Source organism: Capra hircus, chromosome 1, assembly GCF_001704415.2.
Source record: "Capra hircus breed San Clemente chromosome 1, ASM170441v1, whole genome shotgun sequence".
Classification (NCBI taxonomy): Eukaryota; Metazoa; Chordata; class Mammalia; order Artiodactyla; family Bovidae; genus Capra; species Capra hircus.
The window spans coordinates 126157705-126172919 of NC_030808.1; the positions used below are offsets into that span (position 1 = coordinate 126157705).

Genomic DNA, 15215 nt, shown 5'->3' on the forward strand with positions numbered 1-15215 from the left:
TGCTATGATAAAAGTACTTATGTATTTATGTATTCTTTTTGTTTATTAATACATTCTCTTGTATTGGTAATTTTATTTTTATAAAGTAGAATCTTCAAAGCAGAAATGCTTGGTTAATGGGAGTGTATGGTGTTCGTTTTAACTGATTTTACCAGATTCTTTTTCAAAAAGACTGATCTAATTCATAGCATCAATACTTGAGAGTACCTACTTCTCTGCTTTTCTAGTCCTGAATGTTATTGTTAATTTTCACCTGTCTACTGATGATAAAGAATGCCATTTTATTATTATTCAAGTTTATTTTTACCTGCTGCCTAATTTGATATATTTTTATGTGTGTTTGTCTTTTGCATTTTCCCTTTTATAGATTATCTGTTTATATCCTTTCCCTCGTTTTCTTTTTTTGATTTTGAGCAACTCTTTTTATGCTCGGAATATTTTTTCCCATTGTGGCATTTGCCTGTTGATTTGTTCATGACCTCTTTTATCACATATATTTTCTTTTAGTTAAAAATGTCTTTTTCCTTAAAATGGCTAGGCTTTTTTCTGCCTTACTTGAGAATTTTTCACTACAAATTATCAATACTTTCCTAGATTTTCTTCTAATACTTTGTTGTCTCATTACTGCTTATTTTGTATATAGTATGATATTGAAATATATATGTGCTTTCTTTCCCAGCTGGACAAAAACATCATTTTAAGTGTCTGGAATGCTATGTTTGACATGTATTTGGATTTGGTTTTTAACTATTTATTTTGTTCTTCTCATCTGTGGGTCTTTTGTGGTGTCAGTACTTAAGTGTTTGCTTATAGGTGATTTTATAAAAAAGTGATAGGATCTCATAAGACAAGTTTTTGATAACTTTGCAGTTCAACGTTTATTCTTCCAGTATGAACACTAACATCATTTTTCCTTTGAAAAATAAATTTTAAACCATTGTGATTTTCATTGGAACTGCATTAAATATAAAAGATAATCATAAAGATGAACATTTCTATATTAATGCACATTTGCAATGTGAGTGATTAAGGAGCAGTGAATTGTGATAAATTCATATTTAAATTTTGATTCTCTGCTGTTCTTATCCACACTTCAGTGGCTGCTCTTGGAGTAATATTTTCAGAGGAATTTGTAGTGACAAGAAATATTCTAAGGCCCTTAGAAACAAGAATAGCACATCAGTTTTTCATGTAATTAAATTGAAAAGAATTCTGTTATTAAGGTTTTTGCTTTTTAAGAACACAAATAGTAATTTTGTTTTTTGAGGGAAAGGATTCATTCTATGTGTTAAGATTACAAAATTTTTATGTTTCTGACCCCTCTCTTCAATGTTATATTCAGAAGCGATTGTTAGAAGCCATGGAGACATGTAACCACTCCCTCAAAAAAGAAGAGCGAAAAAGAAATCAACATAGTGAGTGCCTAATGTGCTGGTTTGACAGCAACACAGAGTTCACCTACCCCTCTCCATGGCCAGAAAAGTTCCCTCCCATAGAGCGATGCTGTGCAAGGTAATGTTGTGTCGTAATTCTTCAAAAACAGAGAGTGAGCCAAAAAAAATAGAATCAACTTTTACAAAGCTTTTGAATATCAATTTCGAGAATTAGCAGATAATTTATGACATTTGTATGCAGCTGATAATGAGTTACATCCAGCTTTCCAAGGATCATAGCTTCTCTGTCTGTTTCAGTTGTTTCTGTAGTTCTCTGCTTCGGTCCAATTCTGCTTCTCTGTTTCTGTCTTCTATTAAAGTTGTTCCCTACCCTACTGCCTCTGGCATCCCCACGGTGTATATCTCTTCTCTTCCTCAAGAAATGTGTGAATTTTTGTTTTCATTGCCAGTGTCTACTCCCAGCATTATTTGACATGCTATGACTTTACCTTTTACATTTCCTAACCACCCAACAGGAAAGAAGAAAAACAAGAAATGAAAGAGCTCCTCTGTTTTCTTGCCTCAAATCCATTTCAGTCCATTTCTTCTTTCTCTTCTTCATTAAAATGTTTTCCTTTTTTTTCTCTTTTCTCATCTTCCCTGCAGTAATACCCAGATGGAAGTTGAGTTGTAGATAAAGTAAACATCTCTCCATTATGATTTTTCCTTTTCTTAAAGGGGAAAGATGAAATAGACATTATAAAGTGTTTATTTTCCATTCTGGGTTTTGGAAAATGGAAGATGTAGAGATTTGTAATATGTGTTATATATTCCTTTAGTATAAAAATCATATATACATGTATAATTTATATATATTATATATTTACGCATTTATATATTATATGTATTTTTAAATAAATGGGAAATTTTCCACTCAGTATGTTACAGTCATGGTTGTGTCTGAATTAGTAACAACAGAGGATCTGCTGCTTTATATTTTCTTTGTCTGAAAGGACAAATTGTTATTCTCCTGTATAAAAGCAAGGATAACTCTTGCAAAATACTGAAGGGGTGCTGAAAAACTGTGATTGCTTGTAATGTATGAATTTTAAATCAAATACCTTGATTTATTTTCTAGGTATAAAATAATATCATTAGATGCTTGGCGTATAGATATAAGCAAAAACAACATAACCAAGGTTGACCAGAAGGCATTATATTTCTGTGGATTTCCTACTTTGAAACACATCAAACACAAAGTCAGTGGCTATTTAGTTCAGAATTTTATTTTATTGAAAGTGAAGTAATTATGGAAAAATAATTAAAAATTAAATTCTGTGAATTCTTTTAAAGTTTTTTTTAAAGAAAAGTGGGGTTCAAGTATTCCAGCAAAGCAGTCGTGGAGAAAACATGATGTTGGAAATCTTAGTGAATGCTGAGTCAGATGAACTTGTAAGTATTTTCTTTATTGTATATTATACATAAAAGTGTTTTAGCTGCAATGTGTTTGCCAAAGTGGTATAACATGTAGGAACTCCAGAAATTCACAGGAAATAAGGATAGAGTAAAGACACATTTACACAGATTAAAGGATATGTATAATTGTGACATAATGAGCAAAAAGATGCTGGAGGAATTTTGAAAAGATGAGCTGTGTGAATTTAGGTTAAGCACAGATCTGTAGATAGGAATAGACTTAAGCAGGGTACTAACAGAAAGATTTCCTCACAAAGAGGAAAAAGGAGGGGAAAGGGTATGCCAGGTGAAAAAAATAACATGAGATGGGAATTATAGTGAAAATTAAGTGTGATATTAGCACATTATCTTTTTAACCTTTTTGTATGTCTGAAATTTTTAATACTTTTTCTTTTTTTAGAGTAAATGTGATGTATTTGAGGAGAAGGAATAGATAAACCTGACTGAAGCAGAGGCCTTGTGTTGGGAAATAGTAGAAGATAAGGTTGAAAAAACAGATTGAGGCCAGATTATGGAGGACCTTGAATACCAGGCTAAGGAGTTTGGACTTATTTTTTCGTGACTGTTATCTTGAAATTGGTATTTTCATAAAAATTAATTTGGTAGCAGCATAATAGACTAAGTTGCATAAAAGAGAAATGGAAGAAAATGGAAAAGCCTGTAAGTTGAGGTTGTGGTTATAGAAGCCTTAGATAATAAAGACATAAACTATCAAAGTGGTAATAGATCTAGATGAATAAGACTAAATTCACAAGTTCCGTCATTTGTTCAAAAATAGGGGATGAAAAGAAAAAGAAAATATTAAATATGACTGACTCTAACTATCAGACTAACCAATTGAAAAATTTACTGGAATAAAGAAGCTAAAGTGGAAGAGGTACTTGTTTGAGGGGATAAATGATCAGTAATAGAATTTTAAGTTGGTTCTAGAACATTTATCTGGAGCTGCCCTGTAAGCCTTTCTTAGCAGGGTTCCACAAGAGATTTAAACCCTAATGTGCTGAGTCATCCATTTGCTTATAAAATTAAATTAGTTTTTATGCATTTGGAATAGTACTAGTTATGTATCATCCTTAGGAGAATTAGTAAAATCCCTAGTCCAATTGTTTTTTGTGTTCTATGGTTCACATGAAAAACTTCAGTGAAGAAAGATGATTATACTCAGTTGAATACATAGAGCTGAGGCTTGACGGGCAATAGGGCTATGCAGGTCGTGAGCAGGGAAGTGATGGCTGGGGCCTTGGGGCTGACTTCCCTGAAAAAATGGAATTCTGAGGGTTCAAGGCCCAATTGTAAAGAAATACTCACAGGTATAAAGGGTGGAAAAGGAGTCAGTAAAGGTGACAGTGCTCAGAGAAGAAAGAGAACGATTCCCAAGTTAAGCAGTATCACAAAAGCACAAGTAGATAGTACATGCAGTTCAAGAATGGTGAAAACTAGGTCTGTGAATTAGACCTAGTGAATTAAACTAGGTCCTTTGGTCACCATTATTGGACTTTGAGAATTCCATTCCAGTAGGTTGTTGGAGGCAGAAGTCCAGTTCCTGAGTACTAGTCTGTGACTAAGTTAGATGGAAAGTAAAGGAAGCAGATCTTAAGCCCTTAGTTCAGAAGTTTCTCATTGAAAAGAAGTCTGGAAACATAGCTATAGGTAAAGAAGAGGCAACTTGTTAAGCAGAGCAGAACAGTAGAGCTTATTAAGCAGATCAGTAGAGCTGAAGAACAATGGAGGTCTTAAAGTCACCGTGGAGGGAAGGGATGTGAAGAAATAAGGGATATCCTGTAGGGCTTAAGTGAAAGGGTTAATCTGGGCAAGAAGGATAACTGTTCCTCCAAATGAAGGGAAGTGTGGGAGAATGAAATTAGATATATAGAAAGGAAAAGTATAAGGGAGCTTTGTTCTAATAATGTTGAAACTTGTTTTATCAGAATAGTAACTCTTTTATATGTTCACAGTAAGAAATGTCTTCATATAATAGATAAAATAAAGTTATCTCCCAAAGTCTAAAAATAGTCATCTCTAATTATTAAAGAAATATTTGCTTATAATGATCAAGCATAATAAAAAGGGGATGAAAATTTATATTTCAACTTCAGTTTCTACTACAAAGTTGTTGTTGTCTAACCAATAGTAGTAATTTTTACTTAAGATATTTTTCATACAGAATATTTATAATCAGTTGGTATCCATGGGGCATTGGTTCCAGGACCCTCGATTGATCCTAAAATCCAGTGGATGCTCAAGTCTCTCATATAAAATGGTGTTGCAGCTTCCCTGGTGACTCAGTGGTAAACAATCCGCTAGCCGATGCAGGAGAAAATGGGTTCAGTCCCTGATATGAGAAGATCCCACATGCCTGAGGAGCAGCTACATCCTTGTGCCCAAAAAAAAAAAAGGCTGTAACGTTTGCATATGACCTACATATATCCTCCCTTACACTTTAAATCATCTTTATTGTTTATAATACCTAACACAATATAAATAATTGTAAATACAATTTGTATGCTATGTAAGTAGTTGCCAACATTTGGCAAATTCAAGTTTTGCTTTTTGACACTTTCTGAAGTTGTTTTTTTTTCCCCAAAGTATTCTCCATTAGAGGTTGGTTGAGTCTACAGATGTGGAACCCATGGATACAAAAAGCTGACTGACTGTACAGCATTTTATAGTTTACAAAGGTTTTTGGGTAAATTATTTTATCCTTAAATGAATATTGTGAGATAGATGTTATAGCTTCTCATAAAAGAAAACTGAGACTCAGTGGGATTAAAGGATTTGCTTAACACTCTATAGCTGAAAAGAAATAGAACTCAATTTTGAACCTGTGGTTTCTAACTTGAGATAAGTCTAGTGTTCTTATTTAATCATACCAATCACAAATGAAATCACATTTCTTAGATTCTTTTTTTGCTGTCTATCTGATATGAAATAATGAATAATAGCTCTTTTCTAGACATCTGTGCTGTTCTTTTCCCTTTTTTCAGTTCCCATGAAAAAATAAACAGATAATCATGACAATAATAGAATAATAGAATTTTACTACTGGATGGAATTTTGTAAAGCAACTAATCCAGCTCATTAATTTTACAAATTAAAAAAATTAAACTAAGGAGATTGAAAAGCAGACATTGGCTCAGCTAGTTAGAAGCAGAACTAAAAACCTGAGTTTCTTGGTGAACATTATTTCTATTAACGTTGGCTATATCATGAGCAATAATACTCATGTTATAGATCAGTGTCCTTTTGTTTGAATTTACTGAAATCTGTTTTCTCCCCAAGTAATCTCATTTAGGATTAAAATCAGTGGGCTTCACTTCACTAATAACTGCCAATGCTGTTGAAGAAATGAGGAGGAGGCAAGCTTCCTAGTGTGATGTTTATACTGTTGAAAAGTACTTAAGTTGGTCATAGTTCCTGTCTAATAAGAGATTGGCAGAGGGGAAGGCTATGTTGGTAAACTTCCACAGATTCATAATAAATTATAAAGAGTAAAAAAAAGCAGATAGGTAAAAACAGCTTAAAACTATTTTTTAAAAAAAGGAAAGGGGAAAAAAAACCCCAAATCTAAAGGAACAGAAATCCTAGAAAGAAAAAAAAAGAGTAGTTAGCAGTAAAGGCACTACTTAAGAGAAATTTAAAAAACAAAATTTGACTGGATAGAATAATTAAGTTGAAATAAAGCTGTGAAGAGCAGTTATTAGCAGGGAATAATTGGCTTGAGTGATCAAATATTTTTAATTACTAAGGTGGGGTTTTATAGATTTCAAGTACACAGTTAAAAACACAAGCCAGTTTTAATTATTTAATTTTGCCTCTGTAAAATTTTCTCTTGGACCTAAAACAGTAATGAATTTTTCTGCTTTTACTTTAAGAGTATAGAAAATATAGCTTCATCAGTGCTTGGGAAGTCTGTCTTTGTTAATTGGCCTCATCTTGAAGAAGCTAGAGTTGTTGGTGTATCAGATGGAGAAACTAAGTAAGATTTTATTTGTAATTTTTAAAGTGTATATATGCTTTGCTATTTGATGGCTGTTATTCATACATTTTGGAGAAGGAAATGGCAACCCACTCCAGTATGCTTGCCTAGAGAATCCTATGAACAGAGAAACCTGGTGGGCTGCTCTCCATAGCGTCGCACAGAGTCAGACACAACTGAAGCGACTTAGCATGCATGCTTGCATTGGAGAAGGAAATGGCAACCCATTTCTCCAGTATTCTTGCCTGGAGAATCCCAGGGACAGAGGAGCCTGGTAGGCTGCTGCCTGTGGAGTTGCACAGAGTTGGACACGACTGAAGCGACTTAGCAGCAGCAGCAGCATTCATACATTTTAACTGATACAATATTTGTAAAATATTTACACTCTCTAGTGGAAATGAAAGTTCTCTAATCACACCCTTCAAGTTCAACCACTGTTGACAGTTTATTGTACATCCCTTGAGATGCATATATTTTAGATGCATATATTATTTTTACCCTTTTGCCTTCTTTTCCTTTTAATAGCTTGAAAGTTCCATATCCTAATTCTTTTCTACCAGTTGTCATTGTTAGCAAATATATTTATTTCTGACAAGATTGAATAGCATATGTAACTTTACCTTTTGCATACCCTTCCCAGGTTTCATTTAAATAATATGTAATTTTTAAAATATATATCTTCTATTCTAAAGATAATTTCTTAACACTTTATTAAATTTCACAATCATTTTATCAGTGAGTATTTAGACAATCTATTCTTTGACATCTTTTATGTTTATTTCATGTAAACTGGGTCTAACATCTTGTTCTTTTTTCATGTTTAAACCTTCCTAAAGTAATTTTTTTTTTCCAGAGAAAATGTAAGGATGTTAATGCTTTCTGAATTATTACTTATCCAAAAAAATTTTTTGTGTTGTTTTTCCCCCACATAGGTTTAGAATTAGAAGCCTAATCTTTTTCCTCAGATCTCTGCAAACATATCTCGGTTTGTCTTGTCATTTAACTTTGTTGGTGAGAAGTCAACACTAATATGAATCTTGAGGAATCTTTTTTAATCACCAGAATTCACTTCCCCTGCCTTTCTGTTGAAGTTTAGTTTTTTATTAGTTTTTTTTTTTTTTTTTTTAATGGATCATGCTTTTGGTCTACGCACTCTTCACCTAACCTTAAGTTCCAAGATTATCTTGAAATTTTTTTATAGTTTTTCCTCCTTTTGTACTTAAATCCATGGTCTATTTTGGTTTTTTTTTGTTTTTTTTAATGATCTATTTTGAATTAATTTTTATATAAAGTATGAGGTCAAGTTTCATATATTTACCTATGAATATTGAATTGCTCGCTCTAGCACTGTTTGTTGAAAGAACTCTCCTTCCTCCTTTAGATTACTTTGACATCTTCGTCAAAAATAAATTGAGCATATTTGTATGGATCTACATTGTGGGTTCTCCATTTTGTTCCATTTGTCTCTGTGTCTGTTTTTTATGCCAGCACCACACTGTGTTGTTTCTGTAGCTGTGTAGTGAGTCTTAACCTTAGGAAGAGGATTCTTTCCACCATTTTTGTATTTTTCAAAATTATTTAAGATATTTTTGGTCCTTTGCCTTTCCGTATGTGTTTTAGAATTTTTTTAATATCTATAAAAAAATCCTTGATAGATTTTGATAGGAATTTTATTAAACATAATTTGGGGAGATTTGACATCTTTGTTGAATTTTCTGATCCAAATGGATCTCCTTTTATCTCTCCATTAATTTTAATCTTTGATTTCTTTTATTGCTATTTTGTTTTTTCAGCATACTGAACCTGTCCATATTTTGTTAGATTTATACCTACAAAAGTATTTAAAATTTTTGAAGCAACTATGAATGGTATTGGGCTTCCCAGATGGATCAGTGATAAAGAATGAGCCTACAGTGCAGGAGATGTGGGTTCAATCCCTGGGTCAGGATGATCCCCTAGAGAAGGGAATGGCTACCCGTTCCAATATTCTTGCCTGGAGAGTTCCATGGACACAGAAGCCTGGCAGGCTGCAGTCTATGGGGTCGCAAAAGAGTCAGACATGACTTAGCAACTAAACAACCACAACAATAGATGGTCTTTTATTTTAAGGTTCCATTTCCCCTGCTAGTATACAGAAATATAATTGATCCTGTATATTAATTTTATATCCTAAGACCTAGCTAAACTTACTTCCCTGCCTTTTTTTCTTAGAGTTCAGGTCAGTTATTTTGTAGAATTCTGAATTTATGTAGTTGTTTCCTATTAGTGTCATTTAAATTGGTCCTCCATCCCACATATTTCCTGTAAACTGGGAGTTAGGTATGGTGGCTTGATTAGGATCAATTTAAACTTTTTTTCAGCAAAATACTGTATTGAATTTGAGAGTATTAATTCTTTGAAAATTGGTATTTTATTATGTATTTACTTTAATTTCTTAAAGAGACAGAATACTACTTGTTTTTAAATTTTGATTAAAATGTTTTATAAGTCCTTGTTCTGAAATTCCTTTTACAGTTTTAAAAAAGGAGGTTGTTTTTTTTTCTTTTTCTATTATACCATGTAGAAATCTTTTCACTTTGAAGACTCACACTACTGGAACTCTATGTTAAACCACAAATTTGGGGGTAATTTAATTTTTATTTTAATTTTCAAGGTTTTACTTGGAAGAACCTCCAGGAACACAGAAGCTTTATTTGGGAAGAACTGCACCACCATCTAAAGTGGTCCATCTTGGAGACAAAGAACAATGTAATTGGACAAAAGAAGTACAAGGAATTTCAGAATAGTGAGTATTATAAATAGTGTTTAATGTCATTGAACTAGAATGTGGAGGTCTAATGTACTTATTTTTTAACTGATTTTTCACTTAACACTGTGGTCACTCTGAATACTGAGTGCATCTTCATTTTATATATTAAAAAAGTAATAAGTTCTAATTTAAAATAAAATCTAATTAGCAGCAATTAGAACCTTGTCCATTTTATCAGTAAAATACTTCACGATGTACTGAAAAAGAAAGGAAGGAAGGAAAGACATAATCACTTACCCTAGGAATACAGTTAATAAGTTGCCTGAATTTCAGCATTCATTTTACCAACCATAAGGTTATGAGTTTCTTGCCCACATGTAAGTAATAAGATGGAATACTCCCCTTTGTTTTTCACCCTTCCCTCCTCCCTACTCTTCTGTCTTCCCTATATCCAAACCCCTTATGCCCCTGAATTCAGAAATGCAAGTTCTATACCAACTAAGTAACAAAGAAGCTAACCCTGGATTTTCAGGATGTTTTGTGTCCCATGATCCCACTCTAACAGTACCTCTCTTTTTTCATCCAAACACTGCTGCTGTTGCTGCTGCTGCTGCTGCTGAGTCACTTCAGTGTCCATCCAAACACTGGAATTCCTTAAATCAAGATAGAGTAATAAAAACTGGCAGTGGCACATAAAGTGTTGTTATAAATGTATATCCATGAGTCCTCCTGTTTAAACTATAATAGCATCTATTGATAAATGAGAACTCAAGAAGATATCTCTTCTGTAATTTAGGAGCTAATACCAGGCCATAATATCCTTATTCTAAAATTATTAAACAGGAAAAATTTAAAACGACCATGAAAAGCTATCCAGCATAAAAGGAGATAAACATAGCTGTTAGAGGGAAAAGTAGAGCATTTTTTGCCTCCTAGTAGTGTAAGTTAGATACCCTTGTCATAGCTCACAGTATTCTGAATTTTATTTTATAGCTCATTAATAGAATTATGTTAATAGATTTATGAGTGTGATTACTCTAATGACTCTTTTCATGAATAGTATGCTCCATAAGGATAGGGAACACCTCTTGCTTTTTCAGCATAATTTAAATTTTGGTATAAAAAATATATATAGTAATGTTATTAAACTATATACTATGTATATAACTATAATACATATTATATAATACATATATTTAAGTATAAGCATGTATACAAAAATTAAAATTGTGATTTTTATAATTAGTTCAGTAGATGTTCTAAGTATTATATGGGCATACTGAAGACTGAATCAGTGAGCTAAAAAATCAAGCTGAGAAAGGATCAGCAAACTTTTTCTGTAAAGGCTAGAGAGTAAATACTTTAGGTTTTGTGGATTTTATAGTTTTCGTTATAACTACTCAACTCTTGTTGTATCACAAAAGCAGCCATTGACATTAAATAAATGAATGACTGTTTGAATAAAATTTATTTATAAAAACAGGGAGCGGTCTGAATTTGGCCCATGACCATAGCTTGCCAGCCCCTGGTTTAGACTGAAAAGGCCCACTGAATGCCTCTCCTTGTCAGTCTCTATTTGCTGTCTTTTTAGATTCCCCTATTCTGGATATTCCATATAAATGGAATCACATTTTCTATCTGGCTGATTTCGCATAGCATGTTTAGGGAGTTCATACACATTGTAGTATATCAGTACTTCTTTTTATGGGCAAGTATTTGAATGTATGTATGTGTCACCTTTTGTTTATGCGTTCATCTGTTGGTGGACATATGGTTTCTTTCCACCTTTTTGCTATTGTGAATAGCACTGCTATGAGCATTGGTCTATAAATATTTATTTGATGACGTGTTCCAGTTCTTTGGTTATATACCTAAAAGTGAAATTGCTGGGCTGTTTAGCAGTTCTGTGTTTAACTTTCTGAGGAACTGTCAAAAATGTTTTCCACAGTGGCTGCACCATTTTACATTCCCATCAGCAGTGTACAAGTGTTTCAGTTTCTCCATATCCTTTCCACCATTCTTGTTTTTGCTGCTTTTTGTAATAGCCAGCCTAGTGGTTATGAAATGTAAGAGTTTCTTATAACTCTCTGAGTCCTCATGTAATCTTACAGACTTTGGTAAGGGTAGCCACAGAATAGTGTAAAAAGTCTTATTAGGTACTCACAACTACTAGCATATTTATTTAAAATTTATTTACGGATTTGATTATGAGTTAGTGGTTTAATGTTGAATATCATTATAGAATGTATATACAGTCGTACACAACTTTGTTTCTTTTTTATTTTTTCTTTGAGCTACCTGAGAAGAAAAGGAATAATAATAAATGAAACATCTGCAGTTGTATATGGTCAGTTACTCACAGGTCGTAAATATCAAATAAATCAAAATGGAGAAGTCCGTCTAGAGAAACAGTGGTCAAAACAAGTTCTTCCATTTGTTTATCAAACCATTGTCAAAGTAAGTCTCCATCAGTTCTCCATCTTATCTTAATGTACACTGTTGTACACTGTATAAATAAAAGACTAAATCATATCAATATGCAGCAATATATAATTGATATTGTTATTCAGTGTAATTTGCAAGATACTATGGTCTTTAAAAGGAGTATAACATGCTCAGACACTCATTCTGGGTATGTCTAGGAAACTTGTCTTTTGTATGTATTTATTTTTATCCTTAAAAAAATCTTGCTTTAAATAAGTTAGTAAATTTATTGCTATTGTGTTTCTGATCTTAGATGTTATGAGGGGACCAAGTTTTTTAAAAGCATGTAGCGATAACGTAATTTGGAGGAAATAGTGTAGCATACGGAGAAGGCAATAGCACCCCGCTCCAGTCCTCTTGCCTGGAAAACCCCATGGACGGAGGAGCCTGGTGGGCTGTAGTCCATGGGGTCGCTAAGAGTCGGACACAACTGAGCGACTTCACTTTCACTTTTCACTCATGCATTGGAGAGGGAAATGGCAACCCACTCCGGTGTTCTTGCCTGGAGAATCCCAGGGACGGGGGAGCCTGGTGGGCTGCCATCTGTGGGGTCGCACAGAGTCAGACACGACTGAAGTGACTTAGCAGCAGCAGTAGCAGTGTAGCATAGTGAGTCAGAGCACCGACTGAGTTTATTTCTTAGCTATATAAGCTAAGACAAGATCGCCTCTTTCCATGCTTTAGCTTCCTCATCTATAAAGTGGGTCTAGTAATGGTCTTTGCTACAGAGGGTTGTCTTGAGGATGAAATGAGCTAATAAATGTGTGAAGTACCTAGAAGAGTGTCTGGCATATAAGGTGATAAAATTTCATTTCTAATATTGTAATGTAGAAAATCTTTACATTTGACATTTGTGGACCACATAGTCATAATCCCATAGGAAAAAAATCCTGAAATGCAATCTATAGAAATTTTGACCATGATGACTTACTTTTATATTTCATTCTACATAGGACATCCGAGCTTTTGACTCCCGTTTCTCCAGCATAAAAACATTGGATGACTTGTTTCCTCCTAGAAGTATGGTCTTTATGCTGGGAACACCCTACTATGGATGCACTGGGGAGGTTAGTTTCTGTTATTATTACTAATTAAAATTCTTCCTGGTTTCAAGTTAATACAATTATTTAACTTCTCTTCATTTAGGTATAAAGTAAAAATGTAATACTGAATGGGAAAAATAAGAAAAAATTTATTCATCTAATTTATAAGCACAGTATTTGGCTATATATTTTTAGTGTTAAACACATTGAAATCAGGAGGTGATGGAAAAAGAATTCAGATTCTGATCTCTTTTTTTGTAGGTTTATTTATTGTGGTAGCATGCATGAGGCAGTTCTAAAATTATTTTAGATGTATTATTATGTATTTAAATTATGTAAATTCTGATGAATTTATATATGTGTTGATGTTTTGGGGAACTCCACCTCTCACATGAGAAGAGGTACATGCATGTATAGAACAGGAGAATGCAAGAAAGAACTTGTGAGGAAAGATTAAAATTGGAGGTAGTAATGTGAACTCATGATTACTAAAATACCTTAAAAGATTTATAGGTATGTATATAGGCACGTGTGTATATATATCTATGTGTGTATATTTGTAGATGCATAAATGTATATGTCTCAATACAGAAGTATATTTTCTGGCTCTATTTGCTTTAAGAATTGGAAGCAAAGAGACCGTGGTACCATGTAACATGTTGATCTTGATCTCTAACACCATATCCCAATAAAAGGAATGAGGCTTCTCAAAGAAAAGGCTGAATACAGGGCTGGCGCAGAATAAGTTCAAGATGAGCCTAGAACCTCTAGTTATGCGGGAAAGCAAGGAAGTATTCACAAGATTGATGTGAGCATATCACATAAACACAGGAACCAGGTTGAAGAGCCTTCGACTGGCCAAATGTTTAAGTACTAAATTAATCAAGTAAATGTTAATTATAAATCATTAGGAATGCATGATTCCATAGTGACAAGAAATAGATAAATGAATGGGGAGGGGAAGAGCTTTTGCTTCTAGTATTATTTCAAGGATAATTGTGGAGGGAGTGAGGGAGTTGGAAAACCACTGTTTAACATGCATTGTGATTCAGGTTGGATCAGGCAACAGTCATTGGAAGATAAATCTAAGGGGAGCCTTTGATCCAGGAACAAGATATTTTCATGGTCTTAGAAAATGTCTCCCCATAGGTTGTTAATTTAGTTGCAGGGAAAACAAAAAACTGAAAAACTATCATTGTACAGTTAAGTTGAGCAACATCTTGATTTTATGATTAATATTAATATCATTGAGGGACAGATGAATATTCTGTACCTCCAGACGGGATATCCTACAAAGGACATATTTTCCATGCACTCTTCTGGCTGAGAATATATAACATTAACCTAATCACAAAAAAGCACTAGAAAACTCCAAATTGTAGAACTTTTTTTTAAAACACAGGGTGGAGAGGGAGGAATGAAATATATTATTTGAAAAGTTAGTATATAAAAGGCACTCGGTAAATTCTAGATTAAAGGAGGCTAAAGAGATAATAACAACAAAATGCAATATCTGATCCTTGCTTGGTCCTGTGGTAGAAAAAAGAGTTTTCTATAAATATACTCATTTTTAGGTCAACAGACAAAATTGATATACAGGCAGTAAATTAAAGTATTTGTCATAAATTTATGTACTTAATAACTATACTATGGTAATATAATAAAATATCCTTCTTCTTATTTACCAAAATATTTAGTGGTTACAGATATGTATATAATACACTCTCAGAAATTTCCAGAAAGTAATTATGCACATGTAAATACACACATGGTGAAAGTGTTAGTTGCTTAGTTATGTCCAACTCTGCAACCCATTGGACTGTATGCATCCTGCAGGCTCCTCTGTCCATGGAATTCTCCAGGCAAGAATACTGGAGTGATTTGCCATTCCCTTCTCTAGGGGATCTTCCTGATCCAAGGGTCTCCTGCACTGCAGGCAGATTCCCTACCATGAGCCACCAAGGAAGCCCATATATGATATATATAATATATCCTCAGAAATTTCCAAAAAGTAATTGTGTGTATGTAAATGGGGCTCCCCAGGGACTCAGCAGTAAAGAATCCTCCTGCCAAGCAGGAGACCTGAGTTCTATTCCTGGATCAGGAAGATCCCC

At 33.5% G+C, this 15215-nt stretch overlaps 1 protein-coding gene across 5 annotated transcripts in view; it reads left to right on the forward strand.

The window, feature by feature from the left end:
- XRN1 (5'-3' exoribonuclease 1) overlaps window positions 1–15215 on the forward strand; it is a 116323-nt gene that overhangs the window by 46062 nt on the left and 55046 nt on the right. For all 5 annotated transcript variants that reach the window (XM_013965964.2, XM_018049601.1, XM_018049608.1 and 2 more), the window contains exons 16-22: window positions 1343–1512; window positions 2512–2632; window positions 2727–2825; window positions 6722–6825; window positions 9479–9610; window positions 11869–12031; window positions 13012–13125. In XM_013965964.2, the coding sequence (XP_013821418.2) occupies window positions 1343–1512; window positions 2512–2632; window positions 2727–2825; window positions 6722–6825; window positions 9479–9610; window positions 11869–12031; window positions 13012–13125 (903 nt within the window). The remainder of the gene's footprint in view (window positions 1–1342; window positions 1513–2511; window positions 2633–2726; window positions 2826–6721; window positions 6826–9478; window positions 9611–11868; window positions 12032–13011; window positions 13126–15215) is intronic.